The sequence below is a fragment of the Ambystoma mexicanum genome, chromosome 14 (genome assembly GCF_040938575.1).
Source record: "Ambystoma mexicanum isolate Mex_15411 chromosome 14, UKY_AmexF1_1, whole genome shotgun sequence".
In the NCBI taxonomy this organism is placed as follows: domain Eukaryota; kingdom Metazoa; phylum Chordata; class Amphibia; order Caudata; family Ambystomatidae; genus Ambystoma; species Ambystoma mexicanum.
The window spans coordinates 308,346,869-308,371,435 of NC_090940.1; the positions used below are offsets into that span (position 1 = coordinate 308,346,869).

The 24,567-nt window shown below is 46.9% G+C and overlaps 1 protein-coding gene across 3 annotated transcripts in view; it reads left to right on the forward strand.

Moving 5' to 3' along the window:
• The window catches only part of CCDC88C (coiled-coil domain containing 88C), a 916,777-nt gene that overhangs the window by 472,894 nt on the left and 419,316 nt on the right, over positions 1 to 24,567 (forward strand). For all 3 annotated transcript variants that reach the window (XM_069637440.1, XM_069637439.1, XM_069637438.1), the window contains exons 11-12: positions 160 to 306; positions 10,932 to 11,076. In XM_069637440.1, coding sequence (XP_069493541.1) covers positions 160 to 306; positions 10,932 to 11,076 — 292 coding nt within the window. The remainder of the gene's footprint in view (positions 1 to 159; positions 307 to 10,931; positions 11,077 to 24,567) is intronic.

Sequence of the window (24,567 nt, forward strand, 5' to 3'; positions counted from 1 at the left end):
TAGGCGTTGTCCCTTATCACAATCCTACCCTTATCCTTGTATATATCTGTTAACTTCAGTGACCACTAAATATGCTGCAAACATATCTCTCTTTGCACATCCAATCTATGACCTCTTGTGAGCAAACCCTCATCAGAATCACGTTTTGTTACTTTTCAGGAGCTGCGGGAGGATAATCTTATATTGATTGAGACGAAGGCCATGCTGGAGGAACAGCTGGGCACATCCAGGGCACGAACGGATAAGCTGCATGAGCTGGAGAAGGAGAATTTGCAAATCAAGTCAAAACTTCACGACTTGGAACTGGTGAGTATAGCTTTGTCGCATTTCTCTTTTGTCTTGATGTGCAGGGGATGGTCCGTGTTGCGGAGAGGTGTTGCAAGTGTGATCTCCTTTTGTGAGTAAAAGCCCCAGAAAGGTAAAAGGTGAGAATTGACATTTGTTTAATAAAGTGTTTTTATTAAAACTCAGTATGATGCCTAAAACCAAGATACTTGCCCTCTGAATTATATTTTGTAGTGCGTCGAGCAAAGATTCATACTCAGTCTGCTGTCGCTAACCCATTGGATCAGTATGTTCCTCTCATGTGATTCCAAATGCCACTGGCCCATATCATGTTGGTCCTGTTGATTCCATTAATCTGGCTAGGATCTACATCTGAACCTGCTGTTTCTCAATCTAGAGCTTCTTTTGTTCTTTCCAGAGGTGTAAGATTACCTTTTTTCCTAGAGCCAATAGCTTTCCAGCTCAGTTAACTTGTATGTTCGAGATATGTTATCAAAGAGGGTCATTAAAACATACTCTCTTAACTCATGGCCTGAAACAAATGTTATTCTTACAAAATATCTCCTTCCAGAAACACTCTCATGCAGTTCACAAAGAGGTGGGCATAGCTTCCAGTTGCTGCCCCACCTTTCAAAGAGGGGTCAGTCCTTGACAAATTCAATGTATTTACTTTCACAAGCGACCAGTACAAATGGTAAGAGTTTCTGCTGCATTAGCCACCCAGCATAATCTGTGTGTGTCGTGTGCAATCATTCAATGTTCTAGACTGTATCACCTCGGGTATTACTTGCTCCAGTTCCTTCTGTCAACTTTCTAGATTCTAATTGAAGCGGTCCATACGTGGGTGGTGCGGATCTTCATAATTTCGACATACACCGCATGATGCGGATTGGCATTTTGATACCTCAGACTCACTGGCGGCAGAAATTACACAGGCAAACTTACAGGGAACAACCGTCATGCCGATATAGAACCAACAGGAAGTTTATAGATGTAGAAGATAAACTCAGATATTTGAAATGGTTGGAAAAAGGTATTGCTTGTCGGGTGCCGGGTATCACAGAAAGTAAAGCTAACCACATTCCCCCAACTTAAAAGGATGTCTGGCTTGCGATCTGGAACTACAACCGAAGACGTAGGAGGATAACAGATGGTCTATCACAGGAAAAACTACATGGCACTAATAACCTCTCCAACATGGTTGATATTGTTGATTGCATTAGTCTAGTGTTATCTTGTTTATGATTGCCTGAGCGAATAGCGCCAATGCCCTTCGTCTAGTTTAAGTCCTGTAATTGTGGTCACCTACAACCAAGGTTGATACAAAACCTGTGAAGGCAGATCATTTGGTTGGCAATGAGGGAATGACGCCCACAGATGGACCCTGGCTCCTGGGCTGCTTTCAGAATTAGTAGGCCATCTGCACAGAAACATTTTAGTTTTCCACTGTGTTAAATTATCTTTATCTCTATTTGTAGATGTGGTATTTTATTCAACAAGGGACACATGACTGGTGAAACCGGAAATATATGGAGACTTTGCAGATGTCCTGGGAAACGTAACATTTACTCTGAGCGAGCTTTGACTATATTATTGCATCACTTCAGTCTAAAGATTGCCAGAGCTGACTTTTGCCAAACTGTTACTTGTCTGAACAGTTGGAAGATATCTAGTGCCAAAAGAGATTCTCGGCAGGTGCAAGGGAAGGGTGAGCTCAAACGGTACCCAGGAGAAAGAATTCTAAATAGAAGAGGAACTATTGTAACTGTGGCCTCTTGATGTTTGGTGAGAGGGTGAGTGGATTCCCCTCGGGTCCTCACTGAGTGATTTCAGAGGTGTTGATGAATACTGCAAACCCAGAGAGCATCCCATCTGCAGCAATCGGATTTCTCTGCTGCAATCTGTGAGAAACTGGAAGGTGTCTCATCCACTAGTCCCCAGGGATCTGTCATCCAGGTGGCCATCGCTTTCGGATCCAGTTCCTAGGGGTGGCTCAGTGCGGGAGGATCACCTGGGTGATTGGTTTTAGGGGAGTGGGACAACAGAGGTTGAGACGTGGTATCACCTTCCTATAACACCTTTACCCCATCCTACCAAGTAGGATATGTAGGATCTCTTCGGGACAACAGAGGTTGAGACGTGGTATCACCTTCCTATAACACCTTTACCCCATCCTACCAAGTAGGATATGTAGGATCTCTTCGCCCCTCCCCCTCTTACAACACAAACACTTTCTCCCGGAAGCCCGCTATGAGAGAAAACAGACTAACACCCGAGCCGTATACCTGAAGAACCCCAATACAATGTTCAGGCAATTACTGACCATCACACACACACCTGACTTCCATTACACTCCCCCACACGGATAAAAAGCAAAGCACGATAGCACACTGAGTGTGGCAAAACACATGAGGAAACAGCCGTTCCAAGATGGCAGTTTAAAGACAGAAGAAAGACCGCGAAACAGAATGGGATCACGAGGAAGGAAGTACCCTTGACCTTTTCGACAAGGAACCGTTGCTTTCATGAGTCCACAAGATTAGAAAGCATAAGACCAGGACAACACACTGAAGAATCCTGCATTGTGTCGGAGATACCCGGGGCCCTCCCCTGTCAATAATGAAGGCGGGGAGAATCGCCAGCCACTGTGGTACTGTCCTTGGCTCCAAGAACAAAGCTGCGTCATTGAAAACACAGCCGGTGAGTTGGGGAGACCGATACATGACCGGTCTGTGTTGAAGCCAAGGGTGCAAGCAGCAACATTGTATGGCAAGCGCTGGAATGAACATTGTTAAAACACGTGTGATAAGAGAAGCAAGTGAAGTTAAACTGCTGATGAGTGATTGATTGAAATTTAAAGCAAGCTACAATATCTTTGTGTGATCCGGCACCTCCTGTTTGCTCAGTGGAAGATCTCTGTAAGATATCAAGCTGAGGAGTAACGAAAGTAGATACATTTTATCTGAGCCCGGCAGAGGAAGATCATTTGAAAGTGAATGAATAAATGTGAATCGAAGTGGTCCTGTGACGGGTCAAGCAAAATCCCATGCACAGTTGAAAGTCTTTGATTTTGATGAAATGGAGAAAGTTTGGAAAAATACACAAATCTTGTCCGAGCCCGGCAGAGGGAGACCAATTGAAGATTTTGTGTTAAAGTGGGACCGAGCCCAGCAGAGGGTGAATCGCCCAAGAAGTTGTGCATGAGAATCCTGTGTATAAAGGAACTTCTGAATGTTTGTCGTATCAGGTCCTCTGAAGTACGAGACTTTGAATGGCAAAGAGACTTTTGTACAGAAGACCCTGATACTGATATTTGAAGTGCATCCTCGTGCTAGAGAAGCCAGCCACTGTGCTAAGCTCGAGCGTGCCACCTTGTCCCGTGCTGAAAACGTGGGGAAGGGGAAGCCAATGTCTTGAATATTCTGACATATCATTTCCTGAACACTTTTTTTCTTTTGCATAACATTGTTTCCCACACTATTTGTATTTAGAAGTAAGCATTGGCAATGGATAGTATAGGCCCTTTTATTTTGACAAGACACCACTAGGAGTGTGTTATTATTTGATGGTCGTAGCTTGCTCCCATCTTTAGATTTAGGATTAGATAGGCGTTTTTCAAACCCAGTTGAAGTTCAATAAACACCCTTGAACTGTGATCACTTCTGTCTGTCTTACAGTTTGATACCATGCCTTCCTTAAAATTCAACATGCCAATGGAGGGAAGGGGAATTGGATAAACTAAACTAAACAGATTTGCTTGTCGACATGGTCAGCTATTTACAGACAAGGGAAAAGAACAAAAGACGGTAAATATTGCTGGGCTGTATGTTACTCCTTCATCCTGCTCCCCAACCCAGGACCATAAATTACATGTTCTCCTCCTCCTTCTATAAGTTCCTGAAGAAGTATTGCAAATACTTATGAGAAGATTCTTTAAACTAGAAGCATGTGGTTTATATCTCCTTCCTTGTCTTTCACTTGAGATGTTTGCATCTGAAGAGAAAGGAAGATGGTCCTAGAACTGGGATCTGCAACCTTTGGCTCTCCTAGATGTTTTGGACTACAACTCGCATCAACCCTAGCTATCATAGTCAATGGTGAGGTATTGTGGGAATCGTGGTCCAAACCATCTGGAGAGCTGCAAGTTGCAGACCACCGTCCTTGAACTTGCAAATGTATTAAACGATGTGGAGCATCTAACATACTGTCTTCCATCAGTAAAATACCCACAAACTGATCTATGGTCCTAGAATAACTGAGCTCCAACTGAAGTGCCCCCAACTAAATCTACTACTAACTACTATTTCCGACCAGCTAGAAAACCTAGAAGAGTAGCATTAGTAGTGCATCCTTGAACAGTGGGTTTTCTTTTAGTGTGTTTTACTTAAGGTGAAGTAAGCCTTTTAGATAATTCCTTTCAAATGATGACACACATGCACTTCTGGAAGCGCTTCTAAAGGAACTAGTTGTCAGACTCTTGAATGTTAAGTCTGTGCTCCTGGTAAAAGCCTGCCACAAGACCGCTGTTCTTATTCACTAAGTGCTGATATTTCTGTTGAATCACTTTTGCCATTGAGTTTTTGTCCATGTTTGTCTGCTGAGCTGTTGGGTGTGTTTGCCAAACATGTTAGCGTTCTTATTTTGACCTCTTTCTGAAGCGATATTGTCTGTTTCACAAGCGCCGCTCTGCTCATTTGTGGTACGCTATCCCTGAGAACCTGATTAATGCGGAGTCCACACAGCTACTAGAATTCTATTTCTGGATAAGAGGGAGTCGCGTTTTCTTCTATGAGACTGCATACAGATGAAAGAGCATTACCGCATGAGCGTGCACTTGCACACCCCTTGTTTACACAAAATGTTGCCTGGAATTAGTTATGCAAGGAAACCTTCTCCAGGGGGCGCAGACTTGGAGTTTAAGGCACAGACTGGGTAAGCCAGCCCAGCAAAAACACTGCAGCAAGCATCTGAGGGAGTGCTCCTGGGCAGGCTTGAACTGAACTGTCAAAGGAAAACCTTGTCTCCCTAAGACAGTTCAGTAGTACCTCCAATGCATAACCAATGAGACTTGCAAGTCTGGGGTGTTTTGCTTCCCTAACCTTGCATGGCGCATTGGCAATGCAGGCTGGTGTACTGCAGGCCTGAATGTGCGAGGGGCACTCTTGTGCCTTCCCACAAATCCAGCAACTGAGGGGCAGCGTGATGGAAATGCTCCGTCTCCTCCTTGCATATGCAGAAACCAGGAAGCACTCTGTTGCTTTGCACTAAATCCTGGGCACTCAGAAGCTAATTTACAGTGGCAGGTTGTGGAGTACAAAAGGAACTAAACAAAATAGATAGTGATCTGGCTGCCAGTAGCTAAGCATGTTAAGTTTAAGGCCCTGTGCATGGTTCACCGGGCATTCTAGGGAATGGGGCCTGAGTATCTACTGGCCAAATGTAGTCATTATGTTCCCTCATGTCCTCTTCGCTCCTCCACCTCTTTGAGGATTGTTGTGCTCCGCTTTAAATATGCCTGTGTGGGTGGTCGCGCATTTCCGGTCGTGGCAGCCCTACTTTGGAACTCTACTCCTCTGTGAGACGATCGATCATCTTTCTTTTAGGAGGGTGCTGAAGACCTATCTGTTTTTAATCTGAGCTTGCCTTTGTCTCTTTGCTTGGCTATGTAGTAGTTCTTAGCCCTGTAGCGCCATGATGCCCTTGATGGTGAAGGTGAGCTCTATAAGTGCAGTTAGCATAAGATAATGTGGATACTTGCCCATCCACCTATCTGGGAGCATGAAATTATAAACACTGGCTTTCATAGACCGACTATAGAGCTTTGATGTAAATACTTATGGATGTTGAGGTACAACATAGTCAGCCCAGGTCTAATGGACATAAAAGGAGGATGGATGCACAGGCCCATCTGCACTTGGATGGTTGAAGTTGGAGGTACGGGCCATTTCGGGCATAGGTACATGAGGATAGATCACTGGTCCTTGGGGGCATAGATAGCCATAGGCCATAACTGTCCTTGATAGCTCTGACCAGTTATATTACCAAGCAGTGACGTTACCCTAAGACTACAGGCAATCAGAGTTATGGCTGAGGTCATGATCCAAATCCCCAAAACCCTCCTGCCCCAAAAGCCTCCCAGTTATATTGTCAAGATCAGATACCATGCCCACACTTACTGGGTATAACTTGTCATGTCTTCCTCCTTAAATGAGGAGCATAGGACCCACCAACGTTTTGCTTCAACAATACAGTAACTCTCTCATATGCAATCCAATAACAACCACAAGGATTGGGTATCTTTTCTTTTATTTATTTCTCATAGAGTCCTTGAAGTTGAACAATTTTACAATAATTCCAGAAACCTATATACATTTATGAATGGGCCGATGAAACCTGGGACAGTGATAGGTTAATGGCGAGTTAGTGAAAGATGTGAATCCTCTACCTTAAGGATCTTTCTTGTTTAAACATGAAACTCGCCCTCCACATTTTGGATTGAAGACATTAAGAATCCATCGAATCCCTGCTCTTCCACTCCGCACAACAAAAGTAGTAGACCAAGGATGACAAAACTTTTATGTATTCCTCCTCCTTATCACTCACCTGGCACCTGTTCAGATACCCAAAGGTTTTGCTTTGAGAATGAGTCCTGACAAATAGGTCACCAGGGAACATCCCTGTGCGGTTTCCTATCAGTCGCTCACAAGGTTAAACCCTTATCCTCGCCAGGGAGGAGGAGCTAAAAAAAGACATCCGCCAGTTTCCACGTTGGCTGCCCATGGAGCAACACACCCTTCCGCTCAGCGGAACACCTGTAATGATGCCCTTTGCAATATGTGACCCGCTGCCACTGGTTCTATCCTTTACCTCTTCTTAATACTCCGTCATACTCTTCCCTACGTGGCACTGGAACTCCCCTGGCTACAGAGTTTGACATCCCTCACTACCTTTTTTCACACATTAGTAGTTTGCTCTTGATACCACACCCCTTATTAGCCCAGTCCGTCATCAATACATGATGAGGTTCCATTCCTTCCCAGGGCGCCCCCCCCCCTTCCCAAGCACACGAGCTAGCCCCTCTTAACGTACCATTGTTAAGACTTGATCCACGTCATAGCTGATTTCCTGTCATGATGTGCTTGAAATCTCCCCACCCCACTAGGTTAGAGGAGGATCTGAGTGAGGAAATCCCAAGTAGCACTCAGTCACACCACCACTCACCCCCTCTCTGCTACCCTGTCATGAGTCCTATCATCATTGACTCAGTCGGCTATCAATCATGCAGTCACTGGGATACAGCTACTCCCTTCCAGCCTCCATGGAGATACTGTGCTGCCACCTATCTGCCAGGCACCCCTCACTGCAGTACAGACATAACCAGCATGCCCTCATACCAGGAACTACTGATCTAAAATCTTAAGCCCTTGCGCCCTAGAAAACGTCCCTCGCATTTACTGGCCAGTTAAATATGAAGCCAACTAAATGAGGTCTCGGTTACCGGTGCAGTGGCCCTTCAGCAATAGGTGGGTGAGATTCAATTCTGGAGCCCTTGCAGTCACAGTTTGATGGTCTCAGAAACTGGGGCCCTCGTGGCCATTGAGGCTAGGCACAAGAGCTCTTAAGGACATGGATGTATGAGGTTAGACCAAGGTGCCTCCAGTCCTAGGTGTATTAGGTAATGTGCAGGGAGATCAATAAAGTCTCTTTAAAAGTTGGGAGGGTCTTAAAAACTGGGGTGAATTTGTCTGTTGAGATGGATTTTCAAAATCAACCCTGTTGGATTTTGGGAGACCAACCTATAGAGGTGAACAGGAGAGACACTGAAGTCTAGCCAAACCCAATCAAGGTAGGTAGGAAGGAAAATGGCTAGGCTTAGAATGAGGTGAGGTATGAGAGTGGTCTAGGGCTAGAATGAGACACCCATAGAGCACTCCAATAATTCCAGTTAGACGGGGTAAGTACACAAATATACAGTGATTTGTTAGGCCTTTAAAATACACACTATGGAAAGAAACTTCTAGGTGAGTTTTTTCCACAAAACTACTATAATACACATACATTCATTCTTGTGAGGAGATAGAAAAGTTTTTGGTTCAAAACCCGAACAATGCAGGTAAGACGTCAGATGCATAAAACATAGCAGAAACGCTTAACAGCAACATTCAAATAGTTAAGTCCAGCCCATTTATGGATTGGGCCAAATGCCTAAAGTCATCAATTCCAAAAGATATACTTTTCAAGTAGATTTACTATGTGATTAGTCTACGCCACTGCGATTCAGAGTTCTAAAAAATGAAGGAAAGTTTAGCTTAACAGCTCTCTCAATCCCTCTACACTAGGGTAGGCCCAGGAGGGGATTCTTGACCAGACCACCAGCGATCTAAGTCAGGAAAGAGAGGGATTGGGGCCAGACTTTACGCCCATGTAACCCTATGGCAGATTCAGGAAAAGGGACAGGTAGATTAACCTACCCCCTCACTCTGATTTCCCCAGAGACCACCTCTTAGGTTCCGGATTCTATTGGGGACATGTCCTTCTCAGCTTGGTCAGATCGGGGGAGGTCCATTTCAGGCGTGGAATTTAGTTTCAGCCAGTCATGGTACCTGTATTGTCCAGCTGATTACCCTGGCGACGAAAATAAGAAAACGTCTGCAGAGCAGGCGACCCTAGGAGACATCCAGGGAGCAAAGACAACTGGTTGCAATGGAAGATACCATGATCAGGCAATCTTCAAAGGATGAACAAAGGAGCAGGCTATCATGGCTTCTGTTTGGACTAGATGCTTAATGGAGCAGGTGACTTGTAGCACAAGTTTTTTAAGTTCCAAGAATGCACTTGAAATGGCAATGGCTGAAGTGAGGTAGCTCAGGCGAGAGCTGGTCAGTTCACTGGATGGACCAGGGCCTCTTCAGAAGGTTCAACATGCATGGGTCCTAGAGCTGGAGTTGAGCATGTTTGTTCCCACCTGTCCAGGGGTTGAAGTACTGATGAGGGCCTTCTTGAGATCACTACTGCGGAGCGGCGATTCACTGGGACTGCACTGGAGTTGATGCAGGTCAGCTGCAACTGTTGTCCTCCGGTCTTCTTTGAGCTGCACTTCATCATAGGGGTCTTAAATCCAAGGATGATCTGTTGAATGGCTGTAGAAACCTCCCTTTATCCAAGATCTAGACTGGAAGCTTGTCCAAGTCCAACAATGGTAAGGATCTGCACCGTTGAAACTGGCAGTGACTATCCAATCATGGATAACCACTGACGGCACATTCTGCCTAGCAAAATACACCATGTGACCTGAATGTGGACTGGGATAACAGTGCCAGCCGCAACATCTGGCCACATACACAGACCCGGGAAAGCAGAAACTTCCATCAGGGAAGGGTATTCCACATTAGGTAATTGCAGATCTGACCGGGTGGAAGGCGGTCAAAGGACAATATGCTCCAAGGACGGGCGAAACTCTCATGGCACAGCCATTTTAGAGTGCTAGCCACTCTTCGTATCCGATTACGGTATTTGCAAAAGTGCACGAGTAAAAAGTTCAAAACACAGGAGAAAAATATCTGCTGCTACCAGCCCATGCTGGACACATTGCATTTGCAACCATAAAGTTACAAAGGAAAGTTATAAGGATACAACTTAGCCTAACCACAGTGCACTTGAAGGTGATGTGTGCAGCTTTAAATTTACAACAAATTCCATAAGGGAGACATAGTCTCCCAGCAATGATAGTCTTGGGGACTGATCTGCTCCCCCATAACTGACCACGAAGCAAGGGATGTAAAGTAATAGGCTTTACTTGCCTTCAAAAAGTCAGGTCAGGAGTCCTAACTGAAGGAAAAGGAAACGGTCTCTCATAGAAGTCTTTGGGAGGAAAGCAACAAAAAGAAAATCTTCTCTGACGGAGTACACATGGATGAGATAACATGGGGTGTCTTGAATAAATAGGTTACATACAGAGGTCTTTTTAGATATAGATGCATGAGACTGGACCGCTTCTGGGCCTAGAGGTTGATGCTAGATTTAAGAGTGCATATGGACCGATTGAGAGGAGGTTAACTTGTAGATAGTAGTGACATGTTACTGTTTGTGAAACAATTTCTTTCTGTTGTCACAAATTTGATTTATTTTTTTCTGCTTGTGTTCTGATAATGGTAAGTGGTACACGATTTGGTCCCAATGAACATGACGTAATTCTGCTTTCGTCTGAATAACCTTACTCCAGGCCGAGCACCTTTCGCTGGATGTAGGCCCTGTTCTCTTTGCCTTCTCCTAGCTATATTCATGCATGTAAATCCACCATTCGGGTAGTGCTCTGCAGATCCTTCCTCTTGTGCCGCTCAGCATGGCAGCGCAGTGGGCCGATCTAGAGCACTTAACTGCCATTGGCAGTGACCCATGTGCACTGAGTGCTGTGATCTACATTATATTAATTCCAACTTTCCCCTGAGCTTTCTGTAGCTGAACAGAATACAGGTTATCCCTTTCACCGAATCTGAATGCACCTCTATAAGTGAACAGGTCACTGGGTGATGCCAAGGGAACAGCACCCCTCTAGTCTCACCAGCCTGGGATCCTCCGGACTGCAGTGGCACTTCCGTTACCGTTGAGAAATGCCATTGATCCTAAGTTTTCACTTCTTTCCACAGGATCGGGACTCTGACAAGAAGCGAATTGACGAGCTCCTGGAGGAGAACATGATGCTGGAGATCGCCCAGAAGCAGAGCATGAACGAGTCCGTGCACCTCGGCTGGGAGCTGGAGCAGCTCTCCAGGAGCGCCGACCTCTCGGATGGTAAGAAGCCCGGATCAGGAACCTGTGGGGATGCAGAGTGCGACTCCAGCTCCCTAGTGCATTGGGCATGCTTACCAGGTTTACCCTAAGCCTCGTTGGTTATATGTGATGTTATCACAAACAATTACAGAGTGGTACATTTGTTTTTTTTATTTGCACCCCCCAACCTGCTGTTTTTTTAACGTTTTAACACCACCCCAACCCGACTACCCTTTATTTAATGTTTGCACTGTTTTTCAGTGTTATTGTCCGCTCTGAAATGTACCACTCTGTTTTGTTTGCAATAAAATGAGTGGATGCCGCCTCGCCCAGTGTCCTCTTGCCCATGGCATATTTTGACTAAAGAGCTAGATGGACATCAAAATCCTTGGACCTCTTATAATTGGCACTTGATCTTTTTAACCCTTGGCATCATTGCAGTGGTCTTCCTTTGGGTATTATGGCAATGTATGGGCAATGACCTCATGTGAACATTCAGCAGCAACTCTTCAAAATTAAATGTATTTATTTGAAAACTTTGTATTGAATAATTCCACCTCTCAATTCCCCAAATGGGTGTGGACATTACTTTTTACACAAAATATTGTTTTTAAACGTCTGTAAGGAAAACTGACTTGTTAAATGCAACGGAGTTCCCTCATGCTGCCTGCCCCCGATTTGCCCAACCTTTTGGTCCCACCCATACATCATAGCCCTTTCGTACGCATACTACCCCATGCATTGTCATTGAATAGTGTTTCTTTGTCATGACCGTTCTGATTAACTTCTACCTCATTGCATTCACACAAACCACATTTTGGCAACAGAATGATTAATTGTTAGGGGTAGAAGTTGTTCTTTTGTGTGGGCAGGTAGAGGGGGAGTTGATGAAGTCGGAGATGGGTGAGGTGGGTGGTGGAGAGATGACGGAAAGTTGACACTGCTTAATGAGGCCCACTAGCCCAGCAAAGAGCTTCCAGATTTAAAGACATTGCAAAAGAAATGGAAGACCACCTTAATCAGGGCTTAATTCGTTGTGGAGACATCCCACTTGGGCCTGAGAAGAAGTGACATGGGGGCCATATAATGTTAGTGCCTGGATAGGTCCTACACAATGGCCAGATGTTTGTGTTGCCCCATAGGTAGGATCTGCCCAGGTGTAAGGACTCCACTTGTGCCCCTCTTTTCACACACTACTCCACTGCTGGCACAGCAGGCTCTGTTTGGCAGTAAGATGGCGCTGTCTAAGATGGGTCTTCTGTAGCATTTACAGGTGCTCTCACAGCTTCCTCATCCTCTTTGGCTCTACTGCTTCACATAGTTTGGTGTTCTGTGGTGCATGGTCTCCATCCAGCCAGGGCAGGAAACGGCTGCTCCTCCGTCTAGTTTCGGCAGCTTACGCGCAGCTGTGGCAGAATCTGGAATCACACGTCAATCTGGGACAAGATTTCAGCACTAATTTATACGCGTCCTCGCTTGTCACGCTCCCAGTGTGTCTCATAACTCCTAGCAGGGTGCAGCACCCTGGAATTTACTAGCAAACCCTACCAAATTGCCATTTTGCCCTCCAAAAGTGCAGTTCTGCCCTCTCAAATGGGATTACAAAATAAATAAAAGTAAATCAAAGATGATTCATTACAAGAAATGCATAAGCAAGATTGCCATCTGTAAGTACAGTGATAGACTAAAGACTATATTTACAAACTGTGATGCTGGGTCCTCTCCCGGCATGGGCGTGATGCTGGGTCCTCCCCTGGCATGGGTGTGAGGCTGGGTCCTCCCCTGGCATGGCAGTGATACTGGATCCTCCCCTGGCATGGGTGTGAGGCTGGGCCCTCCCCTGGCATGGGAGTGGTACTGGATCCTCCTCTGGCATGGGTGTGAGGCTAGGTCCTCCCCTGGCATGGGACTGGTACTGGGTCCTCCCCTGGCATGGGAATAGTACTTGATCCTCTCCTGGCATGGGTGTGATTTTGTGTCCTCTCCTGGCATGGGTGAGATGCTGGGTCCTCTCGGCATGGGTGTGATGCTGGATAATCCCATGGCATGGGAGTGGTACTGGATTCTCCCCTGGCATGGGCGAGGCTGGGCCTCCCCTGGCATGGGACTGGTACTGGGTCCTCCCCTGACATGGGACTAGTACTTGATCCTCTCCTGGCATGGGTGATATGACTTGTGTCCTCCCCTGGCATGGGTGACATGTTGGGTCCTCTCTCGGCATGGGTGTGATGCTGGATAATCCCATGGCATGGGAGTGGTACTGGATTATCCCCTGGCATGGTTGGGTGTGAGGCTGGGCCCTCCCCTGCCATGGGTGTGGTACTGGATCCTCCCCTGGCATGGGTGTGATGCTGGGCCCTCTCCTGGCATGGGTGTGATGCTGGAGCCTCCCTTGGCCTGGGTGTGATGCAGTGTCCTCCCCTGGCATGGGTGTGATGCTGGGCCCTCCCCTGACATGGGAGTGGTACTGGATCCTCCCCTGGCATGGGTGTGATGCGGGGTCCTCCCCGGGCATGGGTGTGATGCTCGGTCCTCCCCGGGCATGGGTGTGATGCTGGGTCCTCCACTGGCATGGGTGTGATGCTGTGTCCTCCACTGGCATGGGTGTGGTACTGGGTCCTCCACTGGCATGGGTGTGGTACTGGGTCCTCCTCCTGGCATGGGTGTGATGCTGGGGCCTCCCCTGGCATGGGTGAGGTGACGTCGTCCCCTGGCATGGGTCTGATGCTGGATTCTCCCTTGGCATGGGTGTGATGCTGGGGCCTCCCCTGGCATGGGTGTGATGCTGGGGCCTCCCCTGGCATGGGTGTGGTGCTGGGTCCTCCACTGGCATGGGTGTGGTGCTGGGTCCTCCCCTGGCATGGGTGTGATGCTGGGTCCTCCACTGGCATGGGTGTGATGCTGGGTCCTCCCCTGGCATGAGTGTGATACTATGTCCTCCACTGGCATGGGTGTGATGCTGGGTCCTCCACTGGCATGGGTGGAGGTTTTACAGCATGAAATCTTACGAAGGCACAAACGGTGGATTGTTTCAGAGCCAGACATGTCATCCCTGTGCAGAGTGGATATTCTGGGATGTCGAATGGCCCAGCCAACAAAACCTCAGACGGGCCATGTTGGATCGCACTGTACTAAGCTCTTTCTTTCACCTTGGACGGTGTCCAGAGGTTTTGACTTTAAAACAGATGTTTTGTGTTTTAGTTGTGTTCTAAAAATTCACATGACTTAACATAGGTGTATCTCGACAATAAAGATGTTAAAGGCTAGTGGCAAACTCCTAAATAAGAGGGCCCAGCCAGCGGAGGGTTAATCGTCCTAGCCTCTGTCCAAGGAGTTTCTTCTCCTTTGCGATGACTCGCTCAGCTACACGCATTACTCCTCGCCTGCCCTGAAGCTTGTTTTGAGGGGTCTGTGGAGCCTGGCTTGTTGCTTTTTTCTCCTGACGCTGAAGTCTGCCTTTGTTCGCAAACACCAGGTTACTATTTTTAGTGCGTGTGTTGTGACTGTCTAGCTGCATGATAAACGTTACTCCCTTGGTTGCCTTAGAGAGGATGGAACGCTGCACGTGCATTTAAATGGAATTCCCCTCAAGTACACCGAGAGTGGTTACTAAAAGATTACTCTCCCATGGTACCCGAGGCAAAAATAAAATCACGTGTGATGGTGAAAGTAGTACCGAGTTTGGAACGTATTTTATGTAAATAAAGCTGATTTTCTTTGCTCGCAGAGCTCGCGAACTTTAAGCATGTTTGAGCCTAAAGAAGAAGGCGTGGCTACTTTTGTAGATAGCTTAATGGGTAGGAGTGCTTACCGCTCAGATCTTTGTGAAGATGGATTTCATTGTTCGATATATCCCTTCTGGGGATGATGGTATGTGTTCCAATGGTCTTTTATCCTTTTCAGCAATTCCAATGCTCTATCAAGAAGAACTATATATACATTCTTGTTTTTCTTGAAGGTCATGGGTGTTGTCCCCTTCCTCCAATTTGCTTTTGCAAATGCTATGTGTTTCAAGGGCGATATAACCATCTTGAAACACCAAGGATTCTGCGAGATGCCCTTTATCTTCAATTGGCTGCATGAACCCACCCCTTCTCACCCTGTGTATTGCAAAGATATGCATGGCATCACCTGAGCACTGGAAGCCATCGCCAGGTGCCTCTCACCGGACATTGATTTTGAGGGGGTACTCCCATCCGTGATTGTGAAAAATATCAATGACGTACAGCCGGTCCGGACGTTGGAAGATGGCAGTGGTGCACTACTGAGTGGATAGCTCAAAGGTTAAGCAAACGCCTCTGCCATGAGTCAAGCCTCTCTTTCATAAGGTCGAATCCCAGCTAATCCAACTCATCCCATCATCCTTACTATGTTGATAAATGGGCTACCAGAAAGTGGGCTAATAAAAGTAATTACAGCTCTTTGCAGCAGTAGGAAAGCCTTCATTAAGAGCTATGCAAACAGATGATATTCTCCAGCAGGGAGTCTGGCATGGATTCACATGCTCGTAAATATTCCCCTGTCGCAAGGCTGGGAATCCTCGGTAAAAGAAAAAACAGTTTCATTTTCACTTTAAAACTGTATTTCTCCTCTAAACCAATCACTGTCCTCTTGGTCATACTGCCCCCGTCCAAGGACAGTCCTCTCCCCAATCCCCTCCGCTGGCACCCATCTTCAGATTTTTACTGCACGTTTCAGTGTTGGGATTCCTCGAGTTTGCCCTCCAACCTATTTGTACGTTTCTTTGGCGTTTTTTGACGAGAAAAAGTATGTTTTTGTTTGAAAGAGCCTGTGCGCTCTTTCCTTCATCTGCCGACTGAGGGGACCCGTTGTCGGTGAAGTTCTGCGCCCCTCAAGGACTAGGATTCATTGAAGATTCTTGAAGGACATCTTGGGCCTACTTTGCACCCTCCGACCATGACGGAGGAGGAGGAGGAGGGTCCCTCATCAGGCCCTGCAACAAATGCGGGCTACGGAATGTGTTTGTGGAAGACAAGCACCTACAATGCATCTACTGACTACACCCGGACCATAAGGAGGTAGAGGGCGAGATATTCCTCGGTTTCTCCAAGAAAACGACAGACAGGCATAGTACACTGGTGGCATGGCTTAACACCAAGGCCTCTGACCCGTGCTCCGAGCAGGGTCATGCTTCATCCATGACCGGCCTGTCCGAGGAGTGGTCTTCTAAGTCCTTTGAGGGCGCCTCATCCATGAGGGCCCACGGTAAGGCTAAGCTCTGCTAGTCCGAGTCCACCGGGTTTGCCGCAGCAGCGGGTCTGTCCCTAGGTGAATGGGGCGCAATCAGCATCATCTTCCACCTCCATTGCCGGCCTACCATCAAGTTCCTCTTCAAAGAGGAAGTCATCTACCCCGGCTAAACTGCGGGAGAAATCAGAGAAGCTGCGGATGGAGGAGAAAGCCATGCAGCCTATGCAGGCTCAACCGGCACAGGCAAAGACCTTGTCGGCGACCTATCAACAGCTACTACTACCACAGCAGCTAAGGGCGCTGATCATACGAGGGTGGCTCCCATGGCACAGAAAGTGTCCCTGGCCCGATGGTGGGACACCTCCGCAGAGACTTTGGCAAAGTCTGCAGGTACGCCAGAAGGGGTGAAGATACCGGCTCGGGACCCGGTTCAGAACCCTCGAGGAGGAAAAAAGGGGGGGAGGCTAAACAACCCTCCCAGGTTGTTTCACAAGCCATGGCGGTCTCGTCCACGCCAGGAGTCCATGCATACGGTCCATAAGGACGATGACGAGGAAGACAACGATGCAGGGCCTTGTTCCGCTGTGTTGCCTTCTCAGCCGAGGGACATTTCCTTGGATATTCTGTCGACTCCACACCTTGGTGTCCGAGAACCAGATGAGAATACCACCAACACTGGTACCTGTGGCGCCCCAGGTCCTCGATCAGCCTCTGCCGAAGAAGCAGCCTCTGCCGAAGAAGACGGCGTGTCATCTGATGCCCCCATATCAACCTCCTCCACCGCGTCAGGACCCAACTCCCCCAGCAGACCCAGACATGGGAACAGATACGGCCACAATGTCGGATGCTGACGAAGACATTGTCGCAGCGGACAGTGAGTCGCCACATTTGGATGGCTCGCATAGGGGTTCCCCACCAGATGAGGTGGATTCGTTCCACACCATGATCGCCAGGGCCTCTGAGCTATTCCAGCTGGTGTCCAAGGAATCCAAGAAGGAGGGCTTCTAGTATAAAAGGCGAGAGGCCAAGAGGAAGACTATCTTGGCAGTGCCTTTTCTGGACGATATTTGGTAAGAGGCTGTAGCCCTCTTGAAAAACCTTTGCACAGCTCCAGTCAAGGGGGATAGGCTGGAAAAGAAGTTTAGGGTGCTGGACTCTGCACCCAAATGTCTGAGGTCGCAATCATCACCGGATTCGGTGTTGGTGGCAGCCGCGAGGAACCAGTCGGCTAATCTGTCCTAGTCTTCTGTCCCTCCGGACAGTGAGGGGGAAAGAAGGTGATTTACACTGCGGTGTCCACAATAAAGGCGGCCAACGCACTGGTGATCCTAGCCAGGTATGACCGGGAGCTGTGGTACAAACTAGGACAAATCCTGGCATTCCTGCCGACGATAAGAAGATTGAGGCTCGTGCCCTCTTCCAGGAAGGAGAAGTGGCATCAGACCACGGCATCATGGTGGCAGTGGACGTCGCCAACACATGGTTCTAGCAGATGGGGAACGTTGTCTGCCTTTATCGGCAGGTATGGATGAAGGCCACCAACTTCTGTCAGGAGGTTCAAGCGACGGTGCTGGACATGCCCTTCAATGGTGAAAATCTGTTTGGGAAGGCAGTTGACGAGTCCCTTCAGGCCATCAAAGCGGATATGAACCCGCCCGCTCCCTCAGCACTCTCCAACAGCACCATTTGTCTTTTTGCTCCTCCAGGGGAAAATCGAGCAGGTCTTCGAAAGGGTTCTCCACGTCGTACAGACAGCCTTCCCGATTCTCACGCAAGAAGCCTACAGAGGCCACTCCCAGCTGATTTTCATGAACTCCCCGTTTTTGAACTTGCCATTAAAGGGACTCCCTTTGCCAAAGCATTGAGTTGTCATTATTGATTTGATGCTAGAGTATTAATTTGCATCCCCCATCCATCTCACGGGTGCTGCTGCCGCCTCATCTTAAAGTGCTATTGGGCAACGCCCTGCTTCATGGGCTGTTTGGGGTCGTAGTGCACAGCTTGGCTCCTACAGCCTTAGAGTTTGGAGGTTATGAGTTACCAGCTGCACCATCACCACTGATGAGGCCCAACAAGGCTGAAACACGTGTATGGGGTTGCTGTTGGTACTCTTGTTCATCGAGGAATTGCCATAGCATTTCGTTGCTGGACTGCCCATGTGGGCGGGACAAAGGCTGATATGCAAATGGATATTTCCCATCTGTGAAAGGTACAGTGAGCAAAATGTGTGCGCTGGAAACTCTCATCTCAGAACAGATCATCATGCCATGTTGTTTCTGGAGAGGAGCGCCTGCTCCCTTTTTTAAAATATTTGCAAGGAACTTGGGGTTGGTCACCCTGAGTTACCTTGGGGCAACCAGATGTGGACTCCCTGCTCACTGTGCTGAGAGAGGCACAGCTTCACCTCACTGATGAGGCCGAACAAGGCTGAAACACGTGTATGGGGTTGCTGTTGGTACTCTTGTTCAGAGAGGAATTGCCATAGCATTTCGGTGCTGGACTGCGGGCGGGACAAAGACTGATATGCAAATGGATATTTCCCATCTGTGAAAGGTACAGTGAGCAAAAAGTGTGTGCTGCAAACTCTCAGAACAGGTTATCATGCCATGTACTTTCTGGAGAGGAGCACCTGCTACCTTTTTTGAACTATGAGTTACCAGCGGACTGCAGGGAGGTCCTTGCCAACGGCAGGGCTCGTTGTCGACCTTAAAAGGCTACGGACATAAGTGGATGCATTTTGCTACGTGGTGCCGGTCGATGAAGATTACTCCTCTGAGGGTCACGGCTCCACAGATCCTGCCATACTTGCTATCTTTGGCAAAGGCTGTTATGGCGCACGCCTCCATCAAGGTACATCTTGCAGCTATCTCACTCTATACCAGATCCCCAGAAAGATCCTTGCTCTGGTCTCGCAGGCTTGTCAAGGAGTTTCTCAAAGGGCTTTTCCGATCTTACCCACCAGTGAAGGCTCCTGCCCCGGTGTGGGAACTCAATGTGGTTCTGATGAGGCTGGTGGGGGCTCCCTTCAAGCCTATTCATCGGGCCACACTCAAGTTTCTCTCATGGGAAACCGCTTTCCTTGTGGCCATTACCTCTGGCAGATATGTAGGTGAGATCCAGATCCTATCCTGAAAGCAACCATACCTGACTTTCCACGAATCAAGGGTGGTACTGCGTACGCACTCATCTTTCATGACGAAGGTTCAGTCAGAATTCCACCTCAATGAACCTTTGGTGTTACCTATTTTCTTAACAAAACCTTTGTGGCTGTCGGAAAGGGCCTTGCACTCGCTGGTGGTTGCTCGTGACCAGCATAAAGAGTTTCCGGAAGACTTCACAACTGTTTGTGAACTTTAGTCCTGTGAACCATTGGAAGGCCTTGTCCAAGGCTTCCATCTCAAGGTGGTTCTCAGGCTGCATCACGCACTGTCATCGATTGGTGAACTGACTTCTGCCCAGCTGTCCGAGAGCCCACTCCACCAGAGCTATCGCTGTAACGACAGAGTTCCTGTCTGGTGTGTCCCTGCTGGACATCTGCAGGGCTGCTATGTGGAGGTCCACGCACACTTTCACAAATGTCTACTGCTTCAACAGGGATTCCAGGGAGGAGTCCAGAGAATCGGCAAGCAGTGCTACACAACCTGTTCGCTTGAGGTGAGCCTGTTCCAGAGGTAAGAGTTAATTGCTTCTGTTGAGCCTTGCCACCTCCTGTGGTTGTGTAATGTTGTACTGCTACATATTCGTTATTCATGAGCTTGTGAATCCATGCCAGACCCCATGCTGGGGAAGGTTTAGGTTACTTACCTTTTAACTATTGTTCTCCAGCATGGGTCTGGCATGGATTTGCATCCAACTGTTAGGCAAGATTGTGTGCAGTATCCTTTGGAAGACTACAGCAACCTTGACCTCCTGGCAATAGGGAACCCAACCTTAGGTATAAGTCTGTACTACACAGGTTGGTAGTGTGGCTTAACAGCCAGGCTAATCTCAAGAAGGGTCAATGTGCGCAGTAGAGTTGTAACACAGTGACAATTATTCAAATAAACACTCGTACTCAAGGTTTCTTGATTAAACAATTATTAATTTATTTAACAGTCAGTTATATAAGCCTTCTTCAGAACGGAGCAAGATCTGTAACATTATAATACACTTCAAAATACACTCTTGGTTTCTCTAAATCAGATGATACCCATTGGTGATGGCACTCAGACACTTCCTACATCCTCAGGTGACTTAAATAGCTAGGACACTGCGGACATTGATTTATCACTGTACATTTAGAGCAATACTGAGTTTGGGTGTAAAGGGTTAGATAGGGGAATAAAACAAAGGTTAACAAAGCATTCATAAACTGGGGGGAAAGCAAAAGCACAAAGTCAGAGGTAGAAGAGTCTCTCAGGGAGCCAGGACAGTCAGTGTTAGTTGAGCAACATCTAGGGGAGCTGAAGATCTTCTTTGCAGGTAAGTAAACGTCTTGCACAATGTTTTTAGAAAAGTTTGTAGATTCACTTGCAGGGCCACAAGCCGTGAGGCTTGTGAGGGGCAAAGCTAACAGCAACTCTGCAATGGCAACCAAGACCAGTCTCAACTGAGAGCAAGTAAGGCTGCACAACAAGAGGTAAGTCCTCTCAGGTTCATAGTACCTTTGGTTAGAAGAAATGGTTCCAGCTGGCTTCTGATCCTGTTGTTCCTATGCCTCACTAGTGGGGACAAGAGGGAGGTCTTCTGGGGACTCCTGCAACACAATGGGAAGGTCGGCGGCAGCAATGGGCGAACTTAAATTCACCGGGACCTCACAGTTTCAGCTCCTCGCGCCTGACAGCAAATAGCAACACTGCGGTTCTCGGATACTACTTCAGACTTTTCTCGGATCTGGGATCCAGCACTCTGTTGAGGTGGCTCAGGCTTGGTCAGTCCTGCTTCAGGGAAGTCCGGAGGATCTTCCTGGCGCTCGGGTCCAACTTTAAAGCGATTCACTCGGTTTGGTGTTCCATGAAAAACTAGACAAAGGGAATACTAAGTAACCCCTCCAGCACCCTATGGTAAGATATAGTGTGTGCTGGGTCTAGAAAGTTACAAAATATGACTAAAGTCAATTTCACTTCACTGCTCTTGGAAACAGTAGTTTCACCAAGAGAAGGTATTTGAACCTTGGGGAAATCTAAGTTTTCCCTGTGGCACTGCACTGAAGGTGCTGTGTGTCACAATGCAAAGATGATGCCTATGGAGTTTGTCAGACTCCAAAGTCAAAAGAAACAGAGTCCAAATCACACAACAATACATGAGAGAGTGGGAAAAAGTTCTCACTCTCTTCAGGTTAGAAATTAAAAGTCCTAAAGCCCAGCAAAAGAGCTGGGGGTCTCTAAGGTAGAAGGGAATTAGCACATTTCTGAGAATTCTCCCGAACACAAACCCTCCCCCCGGCACCTCTGCGTAGGGTGATCAGACATCCCGATTCTGCCGGGACTGTCCCAGTATTTGGTGGTCTGTCACCATTTCTCAGAATTATGTTCCCATTGGAAACTGCAGTGATCACGTTTTTTTGTAGTAGGTCTTCATAGCTGGCAGGCAGGATTGCACAATCTTGCACAGAAGAAATGCTGCATTTTCCTATGATAAATTCATTATAATATGTTTCTTTGAACAGTAACCCCACATTTTCCAAATGCTAATGAAGTGTAGTGCCTTGACACCCACTTTCAAGTTAGTCCTATTTTTTTGTTAGTTTTGGTTTTTTTACTTTTTGAATCTGGTCACCTTACCTCTGCGGCTCTTCTTGGTCATGCTGCCACTTTACGTGCTTACCAAAGCTAAAGATGGCTGCCAGGGGTGGGGCTTAGAGAAAGGACCGTCATTGGATACAGGCAGTATGACCCAGAGGACAGGGATTGCTTTTGAGGAGAAATACAGTTTTATAGTGAAAGTGAACTTTTTTTCTTTTACAGAGGATTCCCAGCCTGACGGCAGGGAATGTTCATGAGCATGTGAATACATGCCAGACCCATGCTGGAGAACAATAGTTGCAGGAAAGTAACTTGAACCTTATTGCTTCTTTTCTAATAGAATCCAGTATCCTCTCTGACCCTGCAACAAATGAATATATAGTCTTAAAGATGACAACATTGGGCATAGTGTTAATATGAAAAGCATCTCTCCTTCGGTACACTAGTATTACACAGATTTTGAGGCAGCAGAGGTTTTAATTGCAAAAAAGTGTGGTAAGAATCTGGCTTGCTTTTTCTTCTTGGGGATGGTGTGTTAAAATGGTGATTGCAGTACAGACAGAGGATGGTGTGAACATTCATTGGGCAGTGGGGAGTATGGACGGAGCCCATCAGGAGATCAGCGAGTGAAGCTCAGGTGCTTTAGCATTTGGGTCCTGGACCTGGAATGTGGGGATTGTGTCCTCCTTGATGTTTCTGAATGGAAATGTATATAGAACATAGCAGTTAATGCACTAGGAATGGGTCTCGTTTCTTTATCTTGCAAGCCCAAACATGGCAGTATCCCGTCCTAACCCACCCTCAACCTCACCTGCTCTTATACAATCCCCATGGTCCGACCTCGCAGTTATCACAACATATCCGGTTTGTATCTCCCGCCCTCCTTAGAACAATGGGCTAATTTACACAATCCTTAGTCCAATCTCTATGTTCAGTAACTCGTAGGTATTCACATGTTGATCTCCTGCTGAGTCAATTGATTCCATCTGATGACTTCCAGCCACCTCCTCAGGACAAGGGACGTTGGTCCACCACCCTCTGACGAAGTTCCTCTAGTGAAGAATACTCCATTGCAATAACCACTTCTTACCGGTACGATCCAAAAATGGCAGCTGGGTGTCCTTCACCCAGTACCCACGAGAGTCTTAGAAAGTGCTGATCTTAGCACCCTGTTCAGCGCATGCCCCATGTGGAGTGGCATTGGATTTAGCCAGTAAATGAGGGGATACCCTAAAATATGTCTGCTACATTTTAAAAGGAAAATAACAAAACCTCTGGCCCGTACATGTACCAAACATTGTGCATGTATCCAGCACCTGGGACATCGATCCATGATAGATATTCTCATTATCCCACCATATTCATTTACCTGCGCTTACAGGCGCCTAGATTGCGTGACGCCACATACATATCATGTTATTGTCCAGAGGTTGCCACCATTCACGACCATAATGTTTATTTTTTATCTGGATTCTAATGGGACCATGCTTATTTATTGCTTATTTCAAATTCCTCTTTCTGCCTTTTTTATGATTAAGGTATCTTAGCTGTAGTCATCCTGAGGTGATAGTTTTCACATGCATGGCCTTTACTGGCTAATTAAGGAAACGTTTCTGAAAATTGAGATTCACACAGTGAAGATGGATTTGGCATAGAGATGGCAAGGTCATGTGAGTGTCTTGGTGGTTTGGCCCATTGGGTATAGGAAGTGGAGAGAATAGTGTTTGTGCATTGATGATTGGGATACCAAGGGGGGGGGGAAGCCTTTTGTTTAATTTGTATATTGAAAAGCAACGTTGTAGGTGGGCATTTTTAGAGCTTTTGGGGTGAAAAGGAGGTAAGAAGGCCTTGGACAAATTCACCAGAGTGGTAGATGGTGGTTTAATGTCTTTTGTTCATATTGCATGGTTATTGAATGCTAGAAGAGACTTTTCAAATTATGGGATATAGTATGAAGTGCATCTTGGACATTGGTCCGTGGAAGTAGGAGGGTGTTGAGCATTAGTCTATGTGGGTACGGTCGGGAAGCATATAAGAAAAGGACATGAGCTAGATGTGGAATGTTTTCCAACAGGGAAGAACCAAAGAAGTTCCCTTAGGAGCCACGAATGTTCCTAAAAGTAACTCTTTTGTGGTCAGGATAGCCATGGCCAAAATACATACAAGTGTCTCTCGTGAAGGTTAAAGTACAAAGCAAAGGTTCTTTCAATTCTTTTTAGGTCTAGGACCAGGTCCTGCCCAGCATCTTTAACAAACCAAACATGGAGGTGTGCATTGTCTCAAATAGAGCAGAAAGAGTAACGAAAATATCTCTTACGATATTGCCATCATAGCTGCCAAGTTATCCTGTTCTATGTGTTCAGCCCTGAGCCAGTCGTAGTTTTTCCCATTGCAAGATGGGACATGTGGACCCTTACCTACAGTGGGAAACTTAAAACTTCAAGCCTGTATATGTAGTAGGAAATAAAAAGGACTGGCTCGTGGTGTCAAGAATGGCATAGCGCAACTTGGCAGCTATGTCCTATTTCAGTCTATAAGTGAAGTCTCTGGTGTTTGTAATCTCCTTAGCAATGTTCTT